The sequence below is a fragment of the Atractosteus spatula genome, chromosome 25 (assembly GCF_055471065.1).
Source record: "Atractosteus spatula isolate fAtrSpa1 chromosome 25, fAtrSpa1.hap1, whole genome shotgun sequence".
NCBI classification, from domain to species: Eukaryota; Metazoa; Chordata; class Actinopteri; order Semionotiformes; family Lepisosteidae; genus Atractosteus; species Atractosteus spatula.
This window is the reverse complement of record NC_142730.1, coordinates 9505634-9520855: the sequence shown is the minus strand read 5'-3', so window position 1 is coordinate 9520855 and position 15222 is coordinate 9505634. Positions and strand designations below refer to the sequence as shown.

Here is a 15222-nt window from a genome sequence, read left to right as displayed (position 1 = left end):
AGCTACAGGCTGCCCTCAGTTCTAGGTGATTCTACAAGAAACATGCGATCTTGTATGAATATGTAAGAATGTGGTTATGTGTTACTATCATACATCTACTACATATTGTGTCTATGCAACTCCAAAAGCCATGGAAGGTCACTGATTCTGCGCTGCGGGACAGTCTGATGTCCCTGAGCCAGAGCTGACAAATCTACATTAGAAACCGTTTAGGCATTATTGGAGAGGAAAGTTGATTTTTATAAAGGAAGATTTTTACTTAAGGCTTTAGTTCAGTTTTTTTTGGGTGTGTGTGTGTATACATTGTTTTTATTTATTTTTTTGCTTTTCTTAAAAAAAACATTTGGCATTATTTTTAGGACGTTAAAGCAAAAAATAACTTCCAACACGTAGTAGATATATGTTCATACGTACGGCGTGTAGTGTTGTATGATGTTGGTAGAGACTGTGTGTGTATGGGCGGGCGTGTACATCGCTCGTACACACCCGCCCCCTTAAATAGGCTCAGAAGCAACGGGTGCTGCATTAACTCGACAAGCAGAAAAGGAACCTGTTCAGGAAGTTAAAAACTGGGAATCGTTGGGGGTGGGGGGACAAAACTAATAAGCCGTTTTCGGAAATAACTTTTATACCTTAAAAGTTTTCTTGTTTAAAAGTTACAATAGCATCATCCTTTATTACTTTTTTTTTCTTAAATAATATAGATAAATACATTACATTGGCATGCGTTTTTGTTTCCCTGAGAGTCGGCTGGTGACTTCTGCGTTGGTGAACGCAGGTGAGCACTTGCTGCGGTTCGAGCCCACCCAGTGACGCGCATCTCAGGCGACGCGCCCTGCTGAAGACGTCACTGGGGTTGTGCTGCCATAGCAATTCGGGAACCTTAGCTCGACTACTCAGCGAAACAAAAATAAAAAATCTTTTTATTTTAATTCTTCCAATTCATTACATTTCTTTTTAAAATATTTCCATTAAAATGTACCGGACTGCCCTGTAAAACTTCATTGTTTTTTGCTGTTCAAATATAAACCATGGAGAAGACTTGTTAACACCTCCCTCCCCGTATGTTTCCCGCAAGAGTGAAATACCATAAATAAAGAGTCTTGATTTTTTCTATTTTTTTCGGTTATCTTCTCTAAGCTCATAAATAAAACTTTGTTTTTTTCCACTAAAAACCAGCTTCCTGTGTTAGAAATATATTAAACTTTTTGTATTTTTTTTGTAATTAAAAAACAAAACGTCTTAAGCGGTTACTCATAAATATCTTATTTTCATAAATAACTGTGTGATACCGATTCCTCTTCTTCATAGGAAATAATAACCCACGTTAGCAAAATAGAATTTAAAAAACTGTAATAAGAAAGTTTTGCTTTTAAGTTGCTTCCTATAAATGTAACATACGTTAAAACTGATAGAACCCAGACCTCGCCGTCAGTGAAACATCTGAGATATTAAAAGCTGGTCCAGAATACGGAGAACTTCGCTTTGCTTTGGGGTTAATTCACTGCTTGTGTAGACATTCCTCTCAGTGATTAACGCTGAACTGACTTTGGATAGGCAAAATGAACTGTAGATCATAATTATAACTGATAACACTGTTAAAATCAAAGAATAACCTGTATCCTATAATAACACGTTACCAACCATCGTGGGTTTTGGCTTAGTGGGTGTCGGTAACCAACTGTCAATGGAAAACAAACGACCACGAGAGAATAGCCATGACCACACTGCTGGGGTCCACAAAATAGATCTTCAAATCAGATGAACAATATCACACCGAACCATTATTATCCGGGTAATTAGTCCAGTCTGCAGCCAAAAAATATAACATGCCAATTCCCTAAAAGTCACCTTTTGTTCCTGGCGCCTCTGATCTACAGAGTAACGCAGAAGCCCTGTCCGTCCGCTTCTCTCATTCTCACGGGTGGGTTTTTAGACACAAACCTTGTACACTTAAAATAATAGCAACACAATGGGGTTTCACTGTACGGCGAGGCCTGGGTCACATTAAATAAACGTTAAACTTTTTTTTTTCTCTATTTCATTAAAACTTTTTTAAGAATATAGGCTAGCCCTTAAGTGACGGTTCTACAAGAATTACAACACAATCGTATAAATATAGATCCCTCCCCCGCCCACAGTTTTCCTAATAATCGCTGTTCTCCGTGCAGCGTCGTACAAAGTCAACTCCACCACAAGGAATATTGACTGAGGATGCCGGGGAAATCCCGTGCTGTCAGCGTCGTGTTAATTCACATTTAATGCTGGGATGAGATAAAAAGGTGCCCTTAAGAAGCCAGTTTTTGGCTAGTATATATAGAAAAAAACGGACGCCAAAGCAATTGGCTCAGTTTGATTAAAGGTATTATTAGTCTAAGGTTTGTTTCTTTGGGAATTTGTCCTGTGGTTGAATTTCAGCAATCTCTCAGATTTGCCGTTTATTCCTTAACCGGTTGACTGGCGCCCCCTGGAGGAGCCGGGAATGTGTGTTTCCGAAGTGCAGACCGCTTTCACACCCACGGAACCGAGCCCGAGCCGAGGTGTGCTCGCTGTGACCCACCGCAGCTGTTCACGTAACACGCCGTTCGGCCTTTATTGGTCGGGTAAGGGGGTGTACGAGGTCGCCCACGCCCTCTTATGGGGGTGCGTGTTTGCGCTCGCTGTAAACGCCGCCCCCCCTCTTTTCAAACGGCGCGCAGTGACGCGAGAGCGAACCTCGGTTTCCGGAGCGACTCGGACCAGCTCGTCACTCCTGTCCCGGAGAGCTTCCAACGAATGGCAAGTCTTTGCATCTTTCAAACTTTACTGACCACTTTCAACCCCAGCAAACGGGGTGAAGTGGGATCAGATTAGGATCTTAGCTGGACTAATGAACCCCTCTCCACCCCCCCCTTGGAGTGGACACGGGCCAGAGACTTAAGCGGTCCGTCGATTATAGTTCTCCGGTTACAAAATGCACACGACTCCGTTGTCGGATCGTTACAAGGTCGAGCCCCAGCCAGAGCGCGTATCTCTTTCTTAAAAAACACACAGCGGTCAACGGTAGGAGACGACACCGCAAGGCTGGCCAGTACATCGGATCTTAGACTTTTGAGAGAAAAAAAAAAGCAGAAAAATCTCATCTCTTTGCAGTTTTTATTCTTTGGCTAACCTTTTATTATTTGTTCACATTTCATCTTTTAGTCTCGCAACCAAGAATACGGAGAAATCTGTTTACAAAAAAACCCTAAAATTTAAACGTAACAATACTTAAAACACTGTTTTTAATCAGCTACATAAAAATAAAATATAGTTAAAACACTGAAATAACTTTCATTTTAACAATAATAATCTTATGGTAATTATAACGTCTTGGATAAAACATCTCCCTAATATGAGTAAATACCGCATAATAAAAGTTTTAATAAATGCTACTTATCCAAAAGTGGTACGTTTGGCTCAATACTTTTTACAGGCGTCGATACCCACTTGTTATAAAAAGGAAAAAACTGTCAGTCTTGTCTTTGTGAGTTGCAGTGGGATTAACGTCTACGGGGTGTTGATAGGCTCGGATTAAACAGTGCAAAAACGGTGGGACACGAAGGTCTCAAATCTATTATACAAATGTAAAAAAAGAAGCACTTATCGTCAAAGTTTCAGTGCTACAAATCAGAAGTAACATTCTGTAAGAGAAGCGTCCATTGAGTCTCTCAACGAATAATGATTCCCAATGTTATTGTAGTGTCATAGTGCAACTGAGCCCAGTGTGAAGCTCTAAAGTACTTCTGTAACAAAATAAAAAGGCAACAAAAAGTCCCCTTTCTGACACGTCAAAATGCCTTCCCCTCTTTTCCAATATCTATGGATGGGAGAAATTTTTGGCTGCAAATTTTGAGCAGCACGGTTAAGCGGAAGCAAAAAACTACGTTTGATCATCCTTGATCTTGACGCTAAATGAAGTATACTGATTGTTTCCCTAAGATGCAATTCTTCAGGTTAATATGAACTAACTGCTTTGTTCCTTTTTATTGGGGGAAACTCCGGACATGTCTCTGAAGCTCCGTAGGGAAGGAGCACCTTGAAAATAGTTCCTCCTCCTCGCTGTTCTACAGATAACAGGGTTCCACTTAAGAGTTCTGCAGCAATAAGACTACAGACATAACAAGGTCGTAGGGAATCACATAATTGCAACACCCTCTTCGATTAATCCCAGCAGTTCGAAAATGTACGTACTAAATTGGGATAAATCTGTAGAAACATACATGTTAAAAACGCAATACTTAATTACTGACATGAACTTTAAAATCATTCTTTTTCGCAATATCACTCCCTGGGCAAAAGCCAACTCCCCAATTTGCCATAATCAATATCACTACCTTCCTAGTGAAAGTAGTCTTATACGACGACAAACAACAAGTGCTTTTTAAAAAGCTCGACGTTTTCCGTTTTCCATCAACTAAGGACATCAATTTCATTTTAAAGCAGTGTGGCCTGTTTTAAAGTAAAGCGAATACAACCTCACTCGCAGTTTCGACAGTGATAAGTGAATGGAGAGATGGGTTTGGTCAGAATTGACGGGTTTTGACGTAAAGCGTATATTTGGTAAAGTTTCAATCATTTAAGTGCTTTTATAGAAAACGGAAAAAGTGTTTCAAACAACGTGTTTTCAGAAAACATTAATCAGAGCATGAATGCCACTCGCTCTAAGCCTGTATTGTGTACTTATTTAAGACGTCTGTTATACAGTTTGCAAAAATATGAGTGAATCGGTTTCGATTTTTTCCATCTATCCCTTCCAGGGACACCGTGCGTTTTTTTGTGCTCGGTAAATAAAAAGCAGGTTCTGGATTGTAGTTTAAGTGCTCGCGGTCTACTGAAAATGTACATCGGATTATTTTTTTTCTTACCCATTCTAATTTCAATTTATTGCTTTTTTTTCAAGTCTATATATACAGAAAACCTGGTTGCATTTTTGTTTTTTTGGGATTTGCATCTAAGTTTGTATTTTATAAAAATATTCCGTTCCTAAATTTGTATTCCTGAACGAGGACCTACTATATTCCTGAATTTCTCAAAGGAGCTTGAAAAGACGCGCTGGTCTTCAATGGCTGGGGAATCCCTGGTTTGGTTTTTGGGTGTGCAAAACTAATCCCTTCTCAGCAATCTGAAATGATTCAAGAATGCAATCCCTAACAATAACACAAATCGAAAGGCAGGACTGTACCAATTCTGTAAGGCAGAGCTGCGTTTTATTCGTACTCGACAGAGTTGTGCCCCTTACGGTTTTTAATGAGGACTTGCACATTCTTCCTTTTAACCGCACGAAACTATCCATGGATCCATTAATGGGTTGATGGATGAATTAATTATGGACAAAAAGCAGAATCCGGAAAACGGGGGTTAAAGAGTTGAATATGGGTTTGACAGGCTGGTTTGGGATTTAACTCCTCACACGGAAACTAGCAATAAGTCCCGCAGACGACAGGACTGCTTCTCAGGCGGGAACACGCTCCTGACCGACGAATTGACAACCTAAATCGAGAGTCGCTTTAGGCTCACCGTGAGCTTTATATCCCGACACCGGAAAAACAAACAACCCAACAGTTGGGCTGTGAAGTGGGCGAATATTAACTGCGTCACGTCCGGGATCGACCTGCTGCTTTGAAAACGATAAATGGAGACGGTCTGGAAAAACGATATAGCTCCTCAACTAAAGAAACCGGGCCGAGCTTTCGGTTTGCACAGATCCTGTCTGGACCCTTGTCACAGCTTTCATTAAAACAGTTCCCCCCAGTAAATTAGTCAAGTAAAGGTCGTTACAATCAGGTCGTTAAAAGCATATTGCATTGTTTTTCCGATTGACAATTATCCTTCTTAGCCTCAAAACTCTGTCTCTTAAAGCCAGTAATATGGGTTTCCTTATCTGCTGTCCATCGGGGCGGAAGATCAGCACAGACTAGCAGAGCATCAGCTCGCTGGGCTCAACTGCTCCGAAGAGCATTATTCTAATTCCTACCAAGAACCACACCTTAAACATGCAAAAATATTGGTCTGCTAACAAAAAGGGTTTCAACGGTCACCATCAGTGGTCGGTTTGGTTTCAGTCATATTTGTATAAAATAAGGTGCTTTTATTGTTTCTTTGCATTTAAACACATAAAGAGCCTCAATTTTAGTCAGCTCAAACCCATCCCCTACTACACCCCCCACATTCTCCGGAAATCACGGCCACTACTCTCCTGCTCCTTCAAAACAAAAGGTTCAAAAGTAACGGATATCTGGGCGATTCTTGTTTTAAATGCCTGTGACAGACACGTAGAGGCGGCACTGCAGTTTGCTCTAGAAACGTATACCCAAGGCATACAACCACAGCCGCTCTCCAACACTGGCATTCCGTGAAGACAAAAAACGGGCCGATCTCACTACCATCCGTGAAGATCCCTGTCCGCCGCGACGGCTCAGGAAACAACAACTCGGTTTCACCGGACAATAGGACTTAGTGAACGTTTTACACCGCGGGGGGGGAACTACACTTGACCTGCCCGTGTGGGACCCTCTCGGACTGAGGAGCTCTGAGCGAGACGGGCCACATGACCTCTCCTCATTTCAAACCTCTGTACTTCCTCCTTCTCATTACCGCCATCAATCGGGGGCAAAACAAAAACCCAAAACAAAAACGCAGACTTGGTTTAAACTGAGAGTTCCGTCAATGACGTGCCGTCCCTTCCAAACGGGAGCGCAGAAACCTCAGGTCGGTTTGTTTTTTTTTTGTTTTTGCTTTGTGATGTTCAGAAGCGACCCCCTCGATTTCAGACACTGACCCCTCGCCCGCGTCCACACGCTCTCATTCTCGCAGATGTGCACTCTCTCTCTCACACACACAGTGCCTTAAGGTGGCAGGTCACAGATACTCTGAGGGAACAGTGCTGGCCTGAAACTTTTTTTTTTGAGGGTGGGGGGAGCGGTGGAGAGGGCTAGCCTTCATTTAAAGGGAGAAACTCCAGCTGCCCCTCCCCCCATTAGTTCCCCCTCCTGCCCGCGCCCGGTACTGGGGGGCCAGCAGACAGTGCGTAATTTGATTCAGCGGTAGACGAGGCTAAATGGACAGACTCTCCCGCTCGCTTGTCAATTAAAATCGTCCGATGCCATCCCCAGAGCGGGGGCCGGCCCTCCCATTGGCCGCCTGTTCGGCTGAAACAGACGTCTGCTCGGGCCGAGGCGGCAGGAGGTCCTATTAGAGGAGCTGAATGGAAAATTCGATCTGGTCTGACCCCCCCCCCCTCACCGTTAGCGCCCCTTACATCAGACCCGGGCAGGAGACATCCAGCCGAAGGACGCGAACCGAGGACTGAAGCCGTTTCGGCTCTGCTTTAAAAAATAAAAAAATGGAACTTTTTTTTCCTCTATCCTCCCCCCCCAATGCCTTTTTTTTAAAAATGGCATTTCCAGTCAAGCCCCACGGAGTGACTGTTACCGCGTTTTGACAGCCGGGAGGTCGGGGGTCTCTTGACCTCTCGGCGCGCCGTGGAGCAGGAACAGGCGCACGGAGGAAAGGCGGGGTCGCACCTGTAACCGCCACGGGCACCGAAACAAATGCCAATCACGGTGCAAAAATTGAGAAAAAACCCCCACAGGTCCCAGCACAGTTCCCTCGCAGACGGTACCCTGTATGGATCGGCGGCGGAGCTCGATCTGTCTGCGGTCGTGTGATTCGGAAGGCGGCACCTACAGGACTCCCAGCGGGGATGTGCCAGCACAGCGCACGGGACTAGAGGATTGGCTTTTCCCTTTTCCTCCTGCCCCGACTGCAGATCTGGGGATTCATTCATCCCCGCGTAGCCAATGTGAAATCAGACCCCCCCCCCCCCTCCTCTGATTGGGGGGTCAGTGTTTGGGGTTCACAAGGGGGGGCGTGTCTGAACCCGGACGTTCCTCTCCCCGACCCCCGAGAGGCAGGAGTGCCTTCCCACACAAAGCAAGCCCGGACCTGCGGTTCTGACCCAGCCAGGGGACTCGGCGGTCCCCCTTTTCAGCACCGGCCCTGCTTCTGCACCCCAGAGCAAAGCCCTCCTGCTTCGTGGGGGTCCCCAAAACAACTGCGACCCCCCCCACCTTGTAGAGCACAAATCCAATTTTTAACTGCTCCTCCCCCCCACCCCCACACTCGGAACCCACACAAACCCCTATAACAATGTGACGCTGTGCTAACAGACAGACGCCTATAGCCGTTACGTTGCTACAACCAAAAACAGCAGCTTTGAAAACCGCCACACATCGTCCGACTGGGAGCAGAGCCGTCAAAATCTCTCTCCTCCCTCCTCACCACGCTCCTACAGGCTACTGTTCTGCGCCAGTCCAGCCTCCTACCCCTCTGCGCATTCACCTGGCGCTCGGTGCCAGCGAGCACAACTCCTCCTCCTCCTCCCTCAAAATCAACAACAAAACCCTAAAAACAAGGTCCAATTTTCTCACATCCCCACCTCATCTCCGCAAAAGAAAACAGGGGGAAAAAAAGGCTAGGTACTGTTGCTTTATAAACCAAAATTTGTATAAAATATATATAAAAAAACCCAAAAAAATAGTTTGTTCATTTCGATAACCAAGCAGGGCCTTCTAAAATATCTGCTTGTTTGAGTTGAGTTTTTTTTTTCCTCTGAATAAAAAAGAAATCATAATAATAATAATAATAATCATCAGAATCATAGTATAAAAAACAAAGCAATGGACAACGGTAATCATAATGTAAAAAAAGGTTTAGGAAAATATTCGGATGGCCTGTGTGACCAGGGTGTGGCAGACCGGGCACTCCGGGTGTGCCAGCTCGCAGATCCGGATGGCGCACTCCATGCAGAAGAGGTTGTGCCCGCAGGGCACCAGGGCGGCTGTCACTTTGCTCTCGAAGCAGGTCATGCAGTCCCGGCTGGCGGGCGGCGAGTCGGGCACGGCCAGGCGGGAGGGGAAGACGGCGCTGGCGGAGATGGGCTCGCTGTGGGCCCGCCGGGCCTGGGCGTGGGCGGGCGCGGGGGCGCCGGGCTCCTGCAACCCGGGGGACAGTCTGGCCAGGGGCAGCGGCAGCCCGCCGAAGCTCTTGGAGCGCTGCTGGGCGTAGAAGGCAGCCGGCTTGGGGTAATCGGGGTCCCCCCAGCAGGGGGTCCCGTCCGAGCCGAAGTAGGAGGAGGGCTTGTCGCCGGGGAAGTCGGGCTTGCCGAACCCCCCGCCCCCCGGCAGGGGGTCCAGGAGGCCGCTGTTCTGCCGGTAGCTGCTGCACAGGGGCTTGCGGTGGGCCTGCAGCCCCCAGACCTGCTGCAGCCGCGTCTCCAGCGCGCCGCCCTCGCCCGCCAGGCAGTCGTTCTCGTTGTTGAGGTCGTGCAGCCCCCCCGTGCGGAAGGCGATGTGGGCCTCGATCTCCTCGCGCGCCCGCTCCGCGTTGCCCGGCGAGCCCGTGATCTCGAAGACGGGGTCCCGGTCCCGGCTGGGCGTGACGATGTAGGTGCAGGTCTGCTGCTGGATGCGCTTGATGGTGGAGCCCTTGGGCCCCACCACCAGCCCCACCACGCGGTAGGGCACCCGCACCTGGATGGTGGTCTGGCCGGGCAGGGCGGGCGGGGAGCCGCTGAAGGACACGCCCAGCTTGTTCCGGGACGCCCGCAGCATGGAGAAGTGCTCCGCCGCCGAGATGATCTCGCGCCGGGCCAGTGCCACGTCCTCCTTGCGGCCCGTGATCAGGAACACAGGCTCCTCGCCCCTCACCGGCGTCTTGATGTAGGTGTTGGTCTTGGCGCGCAGCGCTTTGATCTTGCAGCCTGAGGACGGAGGGAGAGAGAGAGAGTCGTGGGATCAGTCCTTCGCTCCCACAACAGCAAGCTACAGGCTGCTCCTCGTTCTCTCCTGCTCTGTGACGTGAGAGAAAGGTGAGCTGCTTTTACTCTGCAGTGACTACAAATAATGGGCGTAACGGTGGCACACTGTTCAGCATTGTTCTGGGGCCCTGGGTTCAATTCTGGACCTGGGGTGCTGTCTGGGTGGAGTTTGCATGTTCTCCCTGCATACATGTGGGTTTCCTGTGGGGGCTCCAGTTTCCTCCCTCCCCCCAACAGAGACATACTGGTGTCAGCTGGTTTCTGGGAAAATCGGCCCAGGTGTGAGTGTGTGTGTCTCTTCCCTGCCTGGTCTTGTGCCTGTTGCTTGCTGGTTCAGGGTCCGGCTCCCCCTGAATTGGATGAAGCCGTTACAAAAATGAATGTATAGATAAGACTACTGCACATACAAATACTAAATGTATTAATATTTAGTATTATTAAGACCACCAGTGTGTTTAATTCTGCAGAGTATCAGACTGCTTTCATCTCTAATGAGTAAACTTCATTTATGCCCAACACACACACCAGTCTTATCCTGGGGGAACTGAGATCCTGAAAGGCTTTCTCACCAGCTGCCAGAGTACCTAGCCCCTAATGGGAAACAACGGTAGTGATGACCAAGGGCTCTTTCCAAATGACTCATCCGAATATCCGGAGGGTTTTCCCTCGGCAGTTTATTAAAACGCACCAATTAGAAAGGGGGAACGAGACGGCAGGTCAGGCCCATCACACAAGAAAGGTGTCTTTCCCCGTGTGTTTTTTACATGACAAAAAGGGACAGCGCAGACAGGAAACAGACGATGTTGTGGCTACTGCAAGTGGCACTGGAGCTCCTGATGGGAGGTCTGGGCCGCATCTCAGCCCAAAACCAGCCTGCGCAGGGTCTCAAAGAAGCTCTCGCCTTCCTGCTTTTCTAACACTAAAGTAAACCCAGCAACTGCACCCCAGTGGGGACAAGACTGTATTTTCTAGCTCACAGCATCCATGTCAAAGACAGACACAATGGGTGCTGCAGGGGAAATCTGATTTTCAGGCACATGTGTTTCTCTGAATTTGGGATTTGGGCTCTTGCTAAAACTGAGCCACAAACCGACAGGTTTGCGGTTGAAGACCACTGCTCTGGCTGAAACCCGAACCAGCACAGTGTCGTTTTGCAAGGTCTTATTTAATGGATGAAGTGTGACATCACACACCCCTCAAATCGAGGAAAGCTCTTGACACAGAATCACCTCAACGGGACAGCAGTGTAGCTACAGCTCAAAGCCGTGTCAAGAATTTTGTTTCGGGAGACATTAGCAGCTATCTTCCGGTTAATCCCAGCAAGAAACTTCTTATTGCAGCCTCCTCTGGCCACAGCTACACCTCTGTCAGCGGGAGCTCTCTCAGATTCGAAAAAAGGAAAACGCCCCCAATTAGGGGCTGCTGATAAGAGATGCGCGAGCAAAGACGGTCTGTCTGATCGGAATATTAAACCCCACACCGCAGACTGCACAGGCGGTCTAGACCAAACCAAGTCTGCTACCCGAGACTTGGCCATCTGTCTCTGCCACAGTCTCCAGACAGAAGGCACGATTCGTCAAAACCCCAGAATTGCTCCAAAATGCATATGCCTTCCGCATGGCTAAGAGAAAGGACAGCTGTGTATTCGCCAGCTCGATTCACAAAGCGGAGCCCGCCGTGCAGCCCTGACCCAGCGCCTCACCAAAACAGCACGTCGACATGCCCCCTCCCCAGCAAGCAGAGGACACTGACAGCACACGAACCCCCCTGGGCACTCTGGACACGCCCTGAGGGGACACAGGCTGCCTCCCGCAGAACCCCTTCCAGCAGGGCCGCACTGCTTTTCAGACCGAGCCAACTTCTTGAAAAGGTGCAGCTCAGCCACGTGGTCAGCGACCGCCAGCTGTCTCGACCACGTCGGCGAGACCGGACACGCCTCAGCCCTGCTGGGCTCTCGGCATCGCAGAGCGGTATGGACACAGGCACCCAGGGGAGGGTCACGGACATCGTGACGTCATTCACCCGCGAGAAAACCCCCGAGCCCCAAACCGAGCAGCCACCAACACGCCCGAGTGTCCAGCCGCCGCCCAGCAGGACGAGGCCTTGACCACAAGCCCGGAGCTCCTTACGGCGAGCTGACCGCCCTCCAGGGGACCAACCCCTACACCCCTTTACAGCATGACCGCGCTCCGTAAGTAAAATCGCTTTCCCTGCCTTTTCTCACACCCCGATCCGCATGGGGGATCCCCATGACGAGGACGATCCACCGGGGTGCACGCAGAAGTCAGGGGGGTGGGGCCCAGGTTGTTGTGAAGGGCAACTGGCTGGGCGTGACCCCCCCCCCACACCTCCTCCCCTCTACAGCCACGGTGTGCAGGCCCTGTCAACAAAGGCACCCCTCCAAGCCACAGTGCCTGCGCCTCAAAGGGGCTCTTTCCTGCACTCTGATCGCCGAGGTCAGACTCTTATCAAGAAAGTGATAGGTCACCCCCCCCACCCCGCTGAAAGCACGGGGAAACTCGGCTCCTCTTCCGCCAAAGTCATGGGAGAAAACCTCAGTGTGGGTCAACGCATCGGCCTCCCCCCCCCATCTGCTTAACATGTGGAGGGGCGAGAGCGCAGGTTCTGCTCGGAGCTCGGTACGCGCCGCACTTCCCCAGGAAGTTTTCGTTCGCCCGACTCCCGGGGTCTGCTGGGGGCGAGACGACTTCATCCCTGCTCTCGAGGAGTCGGGACACGCGTCGGGCGGCTCACGGTTCAAACCCCCGCCTGCCCCTGTTGTTGTTTTTTAAATACCGCCACGAGTGGACGCGAATCGTCATTGGTAACGCCAGACTCCCCCCTCGCCTTTGTCCGAAACTCGACTCCGGGAAACAATGAGCGGACTGGAACATGTGCCGGCGACGGAGTCAACGCAAATGCACCACAAAAACAACAACATTGCCACCGGTGCCGAGGTCTTGACTTTGTGGCAGTGTGTGCGGCGAGGAGAGCTCAGGCAGCTCGGAGTCGTGCTCTTTACGACAAAGGGCGCAAGAGTTCGTCTGACCCGGGCGGCTGTGTGTGCGGCGCAGTGCATCGTTAAAAAACGTGAGCGCCGCAGACCAGGCTGTTTTTGTTCCGACTTGCGAAAGCAGAGGCATTGTACTTTTATTCGGTGTCTTTTTTAAAAGCGATCGATGCAGGAACGCGGAGGGCTAGGAGGGAGGGGGGGGGGTGGTGGTGGGGGTGTGGAGCTGGGATATAGAAACAGACTGCATCACTTCACTCTCTTTGTAACGTGGATAGCGTGGGTATGTATATCCACATCGATAACGCGCCCCAGCACGGCGATGGTGACACAGTTACGGATCCCCAGCAGCCGAAAGCAGAAGAAGGGAGGAGAAAAAAAAAACACCCCCCTTTTCTTGAACAATATGAGGTAACAGTCCCCAAGTCTTCGCACGAACGCGAAACCCGACGCCGACCCAACACAAAACAAGAAGAGATCGCGGCGATCGCCAGCACTTGGTCCCCCCCCCCCACAACATCTACACAGTTCATTTTTTTATTCCGACCCTTTGTCTTCGCGTTACCTTGTCTGCCCACTATCTCGGCCACATGCTCGGAGCTGGGGACGGGCACGCACTCCGTGATGTTGCAGCCGCGTCCCTTCGCCTCGGCACAGCTCTCGTACAGGACGCACAACTTGTTCTTGGGCTGCAGGAGACCTCCGTCCCCGCCGCCGCCGCCGCCGCCGCTGCCCGTGTGGTTACTGTGGCTGGTGGTGCTGCTGCTGCCGCCGCTGCTGCACCGGTCCGCCGCCTGGCCGCCCGCCGCGGGAGCGCCCCCGCCGTCCTCCGGCTCCCCGAGCCCCAGCAGCGACAGCTGCCCGAGGGCGACCCGCAGGGCGCGGGAGTCGTCCTCCTCCTCGTCGGGCGGCACCAGCAGCCCCTCGGTTCCGAAGCCGGAGCCGGCTAGAGCCCCGCCGTAGCCCCCATTCTTTTCCATGATCCCTGCTAGAACCAGCAGGCTAGGCATGGCTAACAAAAGAGTGTGAAACAAAGACAGGGAAAAGAGACTGGAGAACAGCGACGAGCCGCCTCCTCCTCCCCCCCTCTCTCGCTTTTTTTCGGTAGTCCCTCCTCCAGCCCGGCCCCCACTCCCCGCTCCGCCGTCTGCCTCCTTTCCCTTCGCTTTCTGTCTGGAGAACTTCAGGGACTCACCGTCTTGTCTGCAACCCCGGCTTAGGCCGCCCCTCGCCCCACCCCGTCTGTCTGACACCGGCCCTCTGCCCCCTCGGACGGGCCGGGCCGAGCCGAGCCGGACTGTGACCTGCGGGGCCCTCCTCTGCCGGGCTCTTTCCTGCCGAACCCGCGACCCCGCCGGCCGCGGTGACTGCGGAGCCCGTCAATGAGATTTTCTCTCCTTTTTGTGTGTGTGTTGTTGTTCCCTCCCCCTTCCTGCTCCGCGGCGCTGAAACCGGCCTCCGCGCGCCTCTCCGCCGCTCGCCCGCTGACGCAGCGCCCCGCACCAGCCTGTCAACAAGCGCGCGTCTCCGTCTGGGAGGGAGAATCGGTATCAATCGCAGTGTGAGCGGTGGCGGAGCGCTGGGGGGGGGCGTGCTGGGGAGCCCTAGAGCCGCCGGGAGGTGCCTTGTTTGAACTGCCCGGGGGCACCCGCACCTCCACCCGGCCGGAACGGGGCGACCCGGCCGCGGGCAGAAGTTGTTTCCGGCCGGCGGCGGGGTTCGACGAAGCGGCGCGGTTCCGCCTCGACAAAGAGCGGCGACTTTAGGGTTAGGACTTCATTCAGGGCCGGGGAGTGGCGCGGCGGTGCGGCGGGGGGGGGGGAGAGGCGCTCTCTTTGTGCGGCTCTCCGTGTGCGTGCAGAGGGGCTCCTTCGCCCTCTCCTGAATATGCATCGAGCCTGTAGCAGGTTGTACTTGAAGAGCGGCTCAGGCTCAGACGCTGTGCAGATGGGCGGGGGGGGGAGGATGAGTCTGCAAGCCGTTCGCCAAACCAGTGCATTAGTTGCCTCCCCCCCCCCGGGAGCCCCTCCTTTCTTCCCAATCTTCGGCGTCCAGTTTCCCGGAACCAGATCTCGGGCAGCAGCGCGAGCACCGCTCGCGAGCGCTCGAGCCAGGCTGGAACAAAGAAGTGCTCGCGCGGCGGCAGCAGCAGCATCGCGCTCAGCTCCAGCGCGCGGCCACGCCTGGCGGCAGACTTGCACTCGCAACAACAACAACAACAACAACAATAATAATAATAATAATAACAACAACAACAACTTAAGTCGTACTAAGCCAAATATTGCCCTGCCTAATGTTATGTGTGGCAGTCTGTACAGGGGTGCAGCTTGGAGTACTTTGACGCTTTTCAAACTCAAAATCCACAGCTTGTTTG

General features: G+C 51.2%; 1 protein-coding gene across 1 annotated transcript; it reads right to left on the bottom strand.

Moving 5' to 3' along the window:
• Window positions 1–6088: 6088 nt before the first annotated feature.
• On the bottom strand, window positions 6089–14540 carry mex3a (mex-3 RNA binding family member A). The gene is made up of 2 exons (XM_088904950.1): window positions 13414–14540; window positions 6089–9781 (listed from the first exon to the last, which is right to left on the bottom strand). The coding sequence occupies exons 1-2, from the start codon at window positions 13856–13858 to the stop codon at window positions 8733–8735; spliced, it is 1494 nt and encodes a 497-aa protein (XP_088761076.1). The 5' UTR covers window positions 13859–14540; the 3' UTR covers window positions 6089–8732.
• Window positions 14541–15222: the final 682 nt, after the last annotated feature.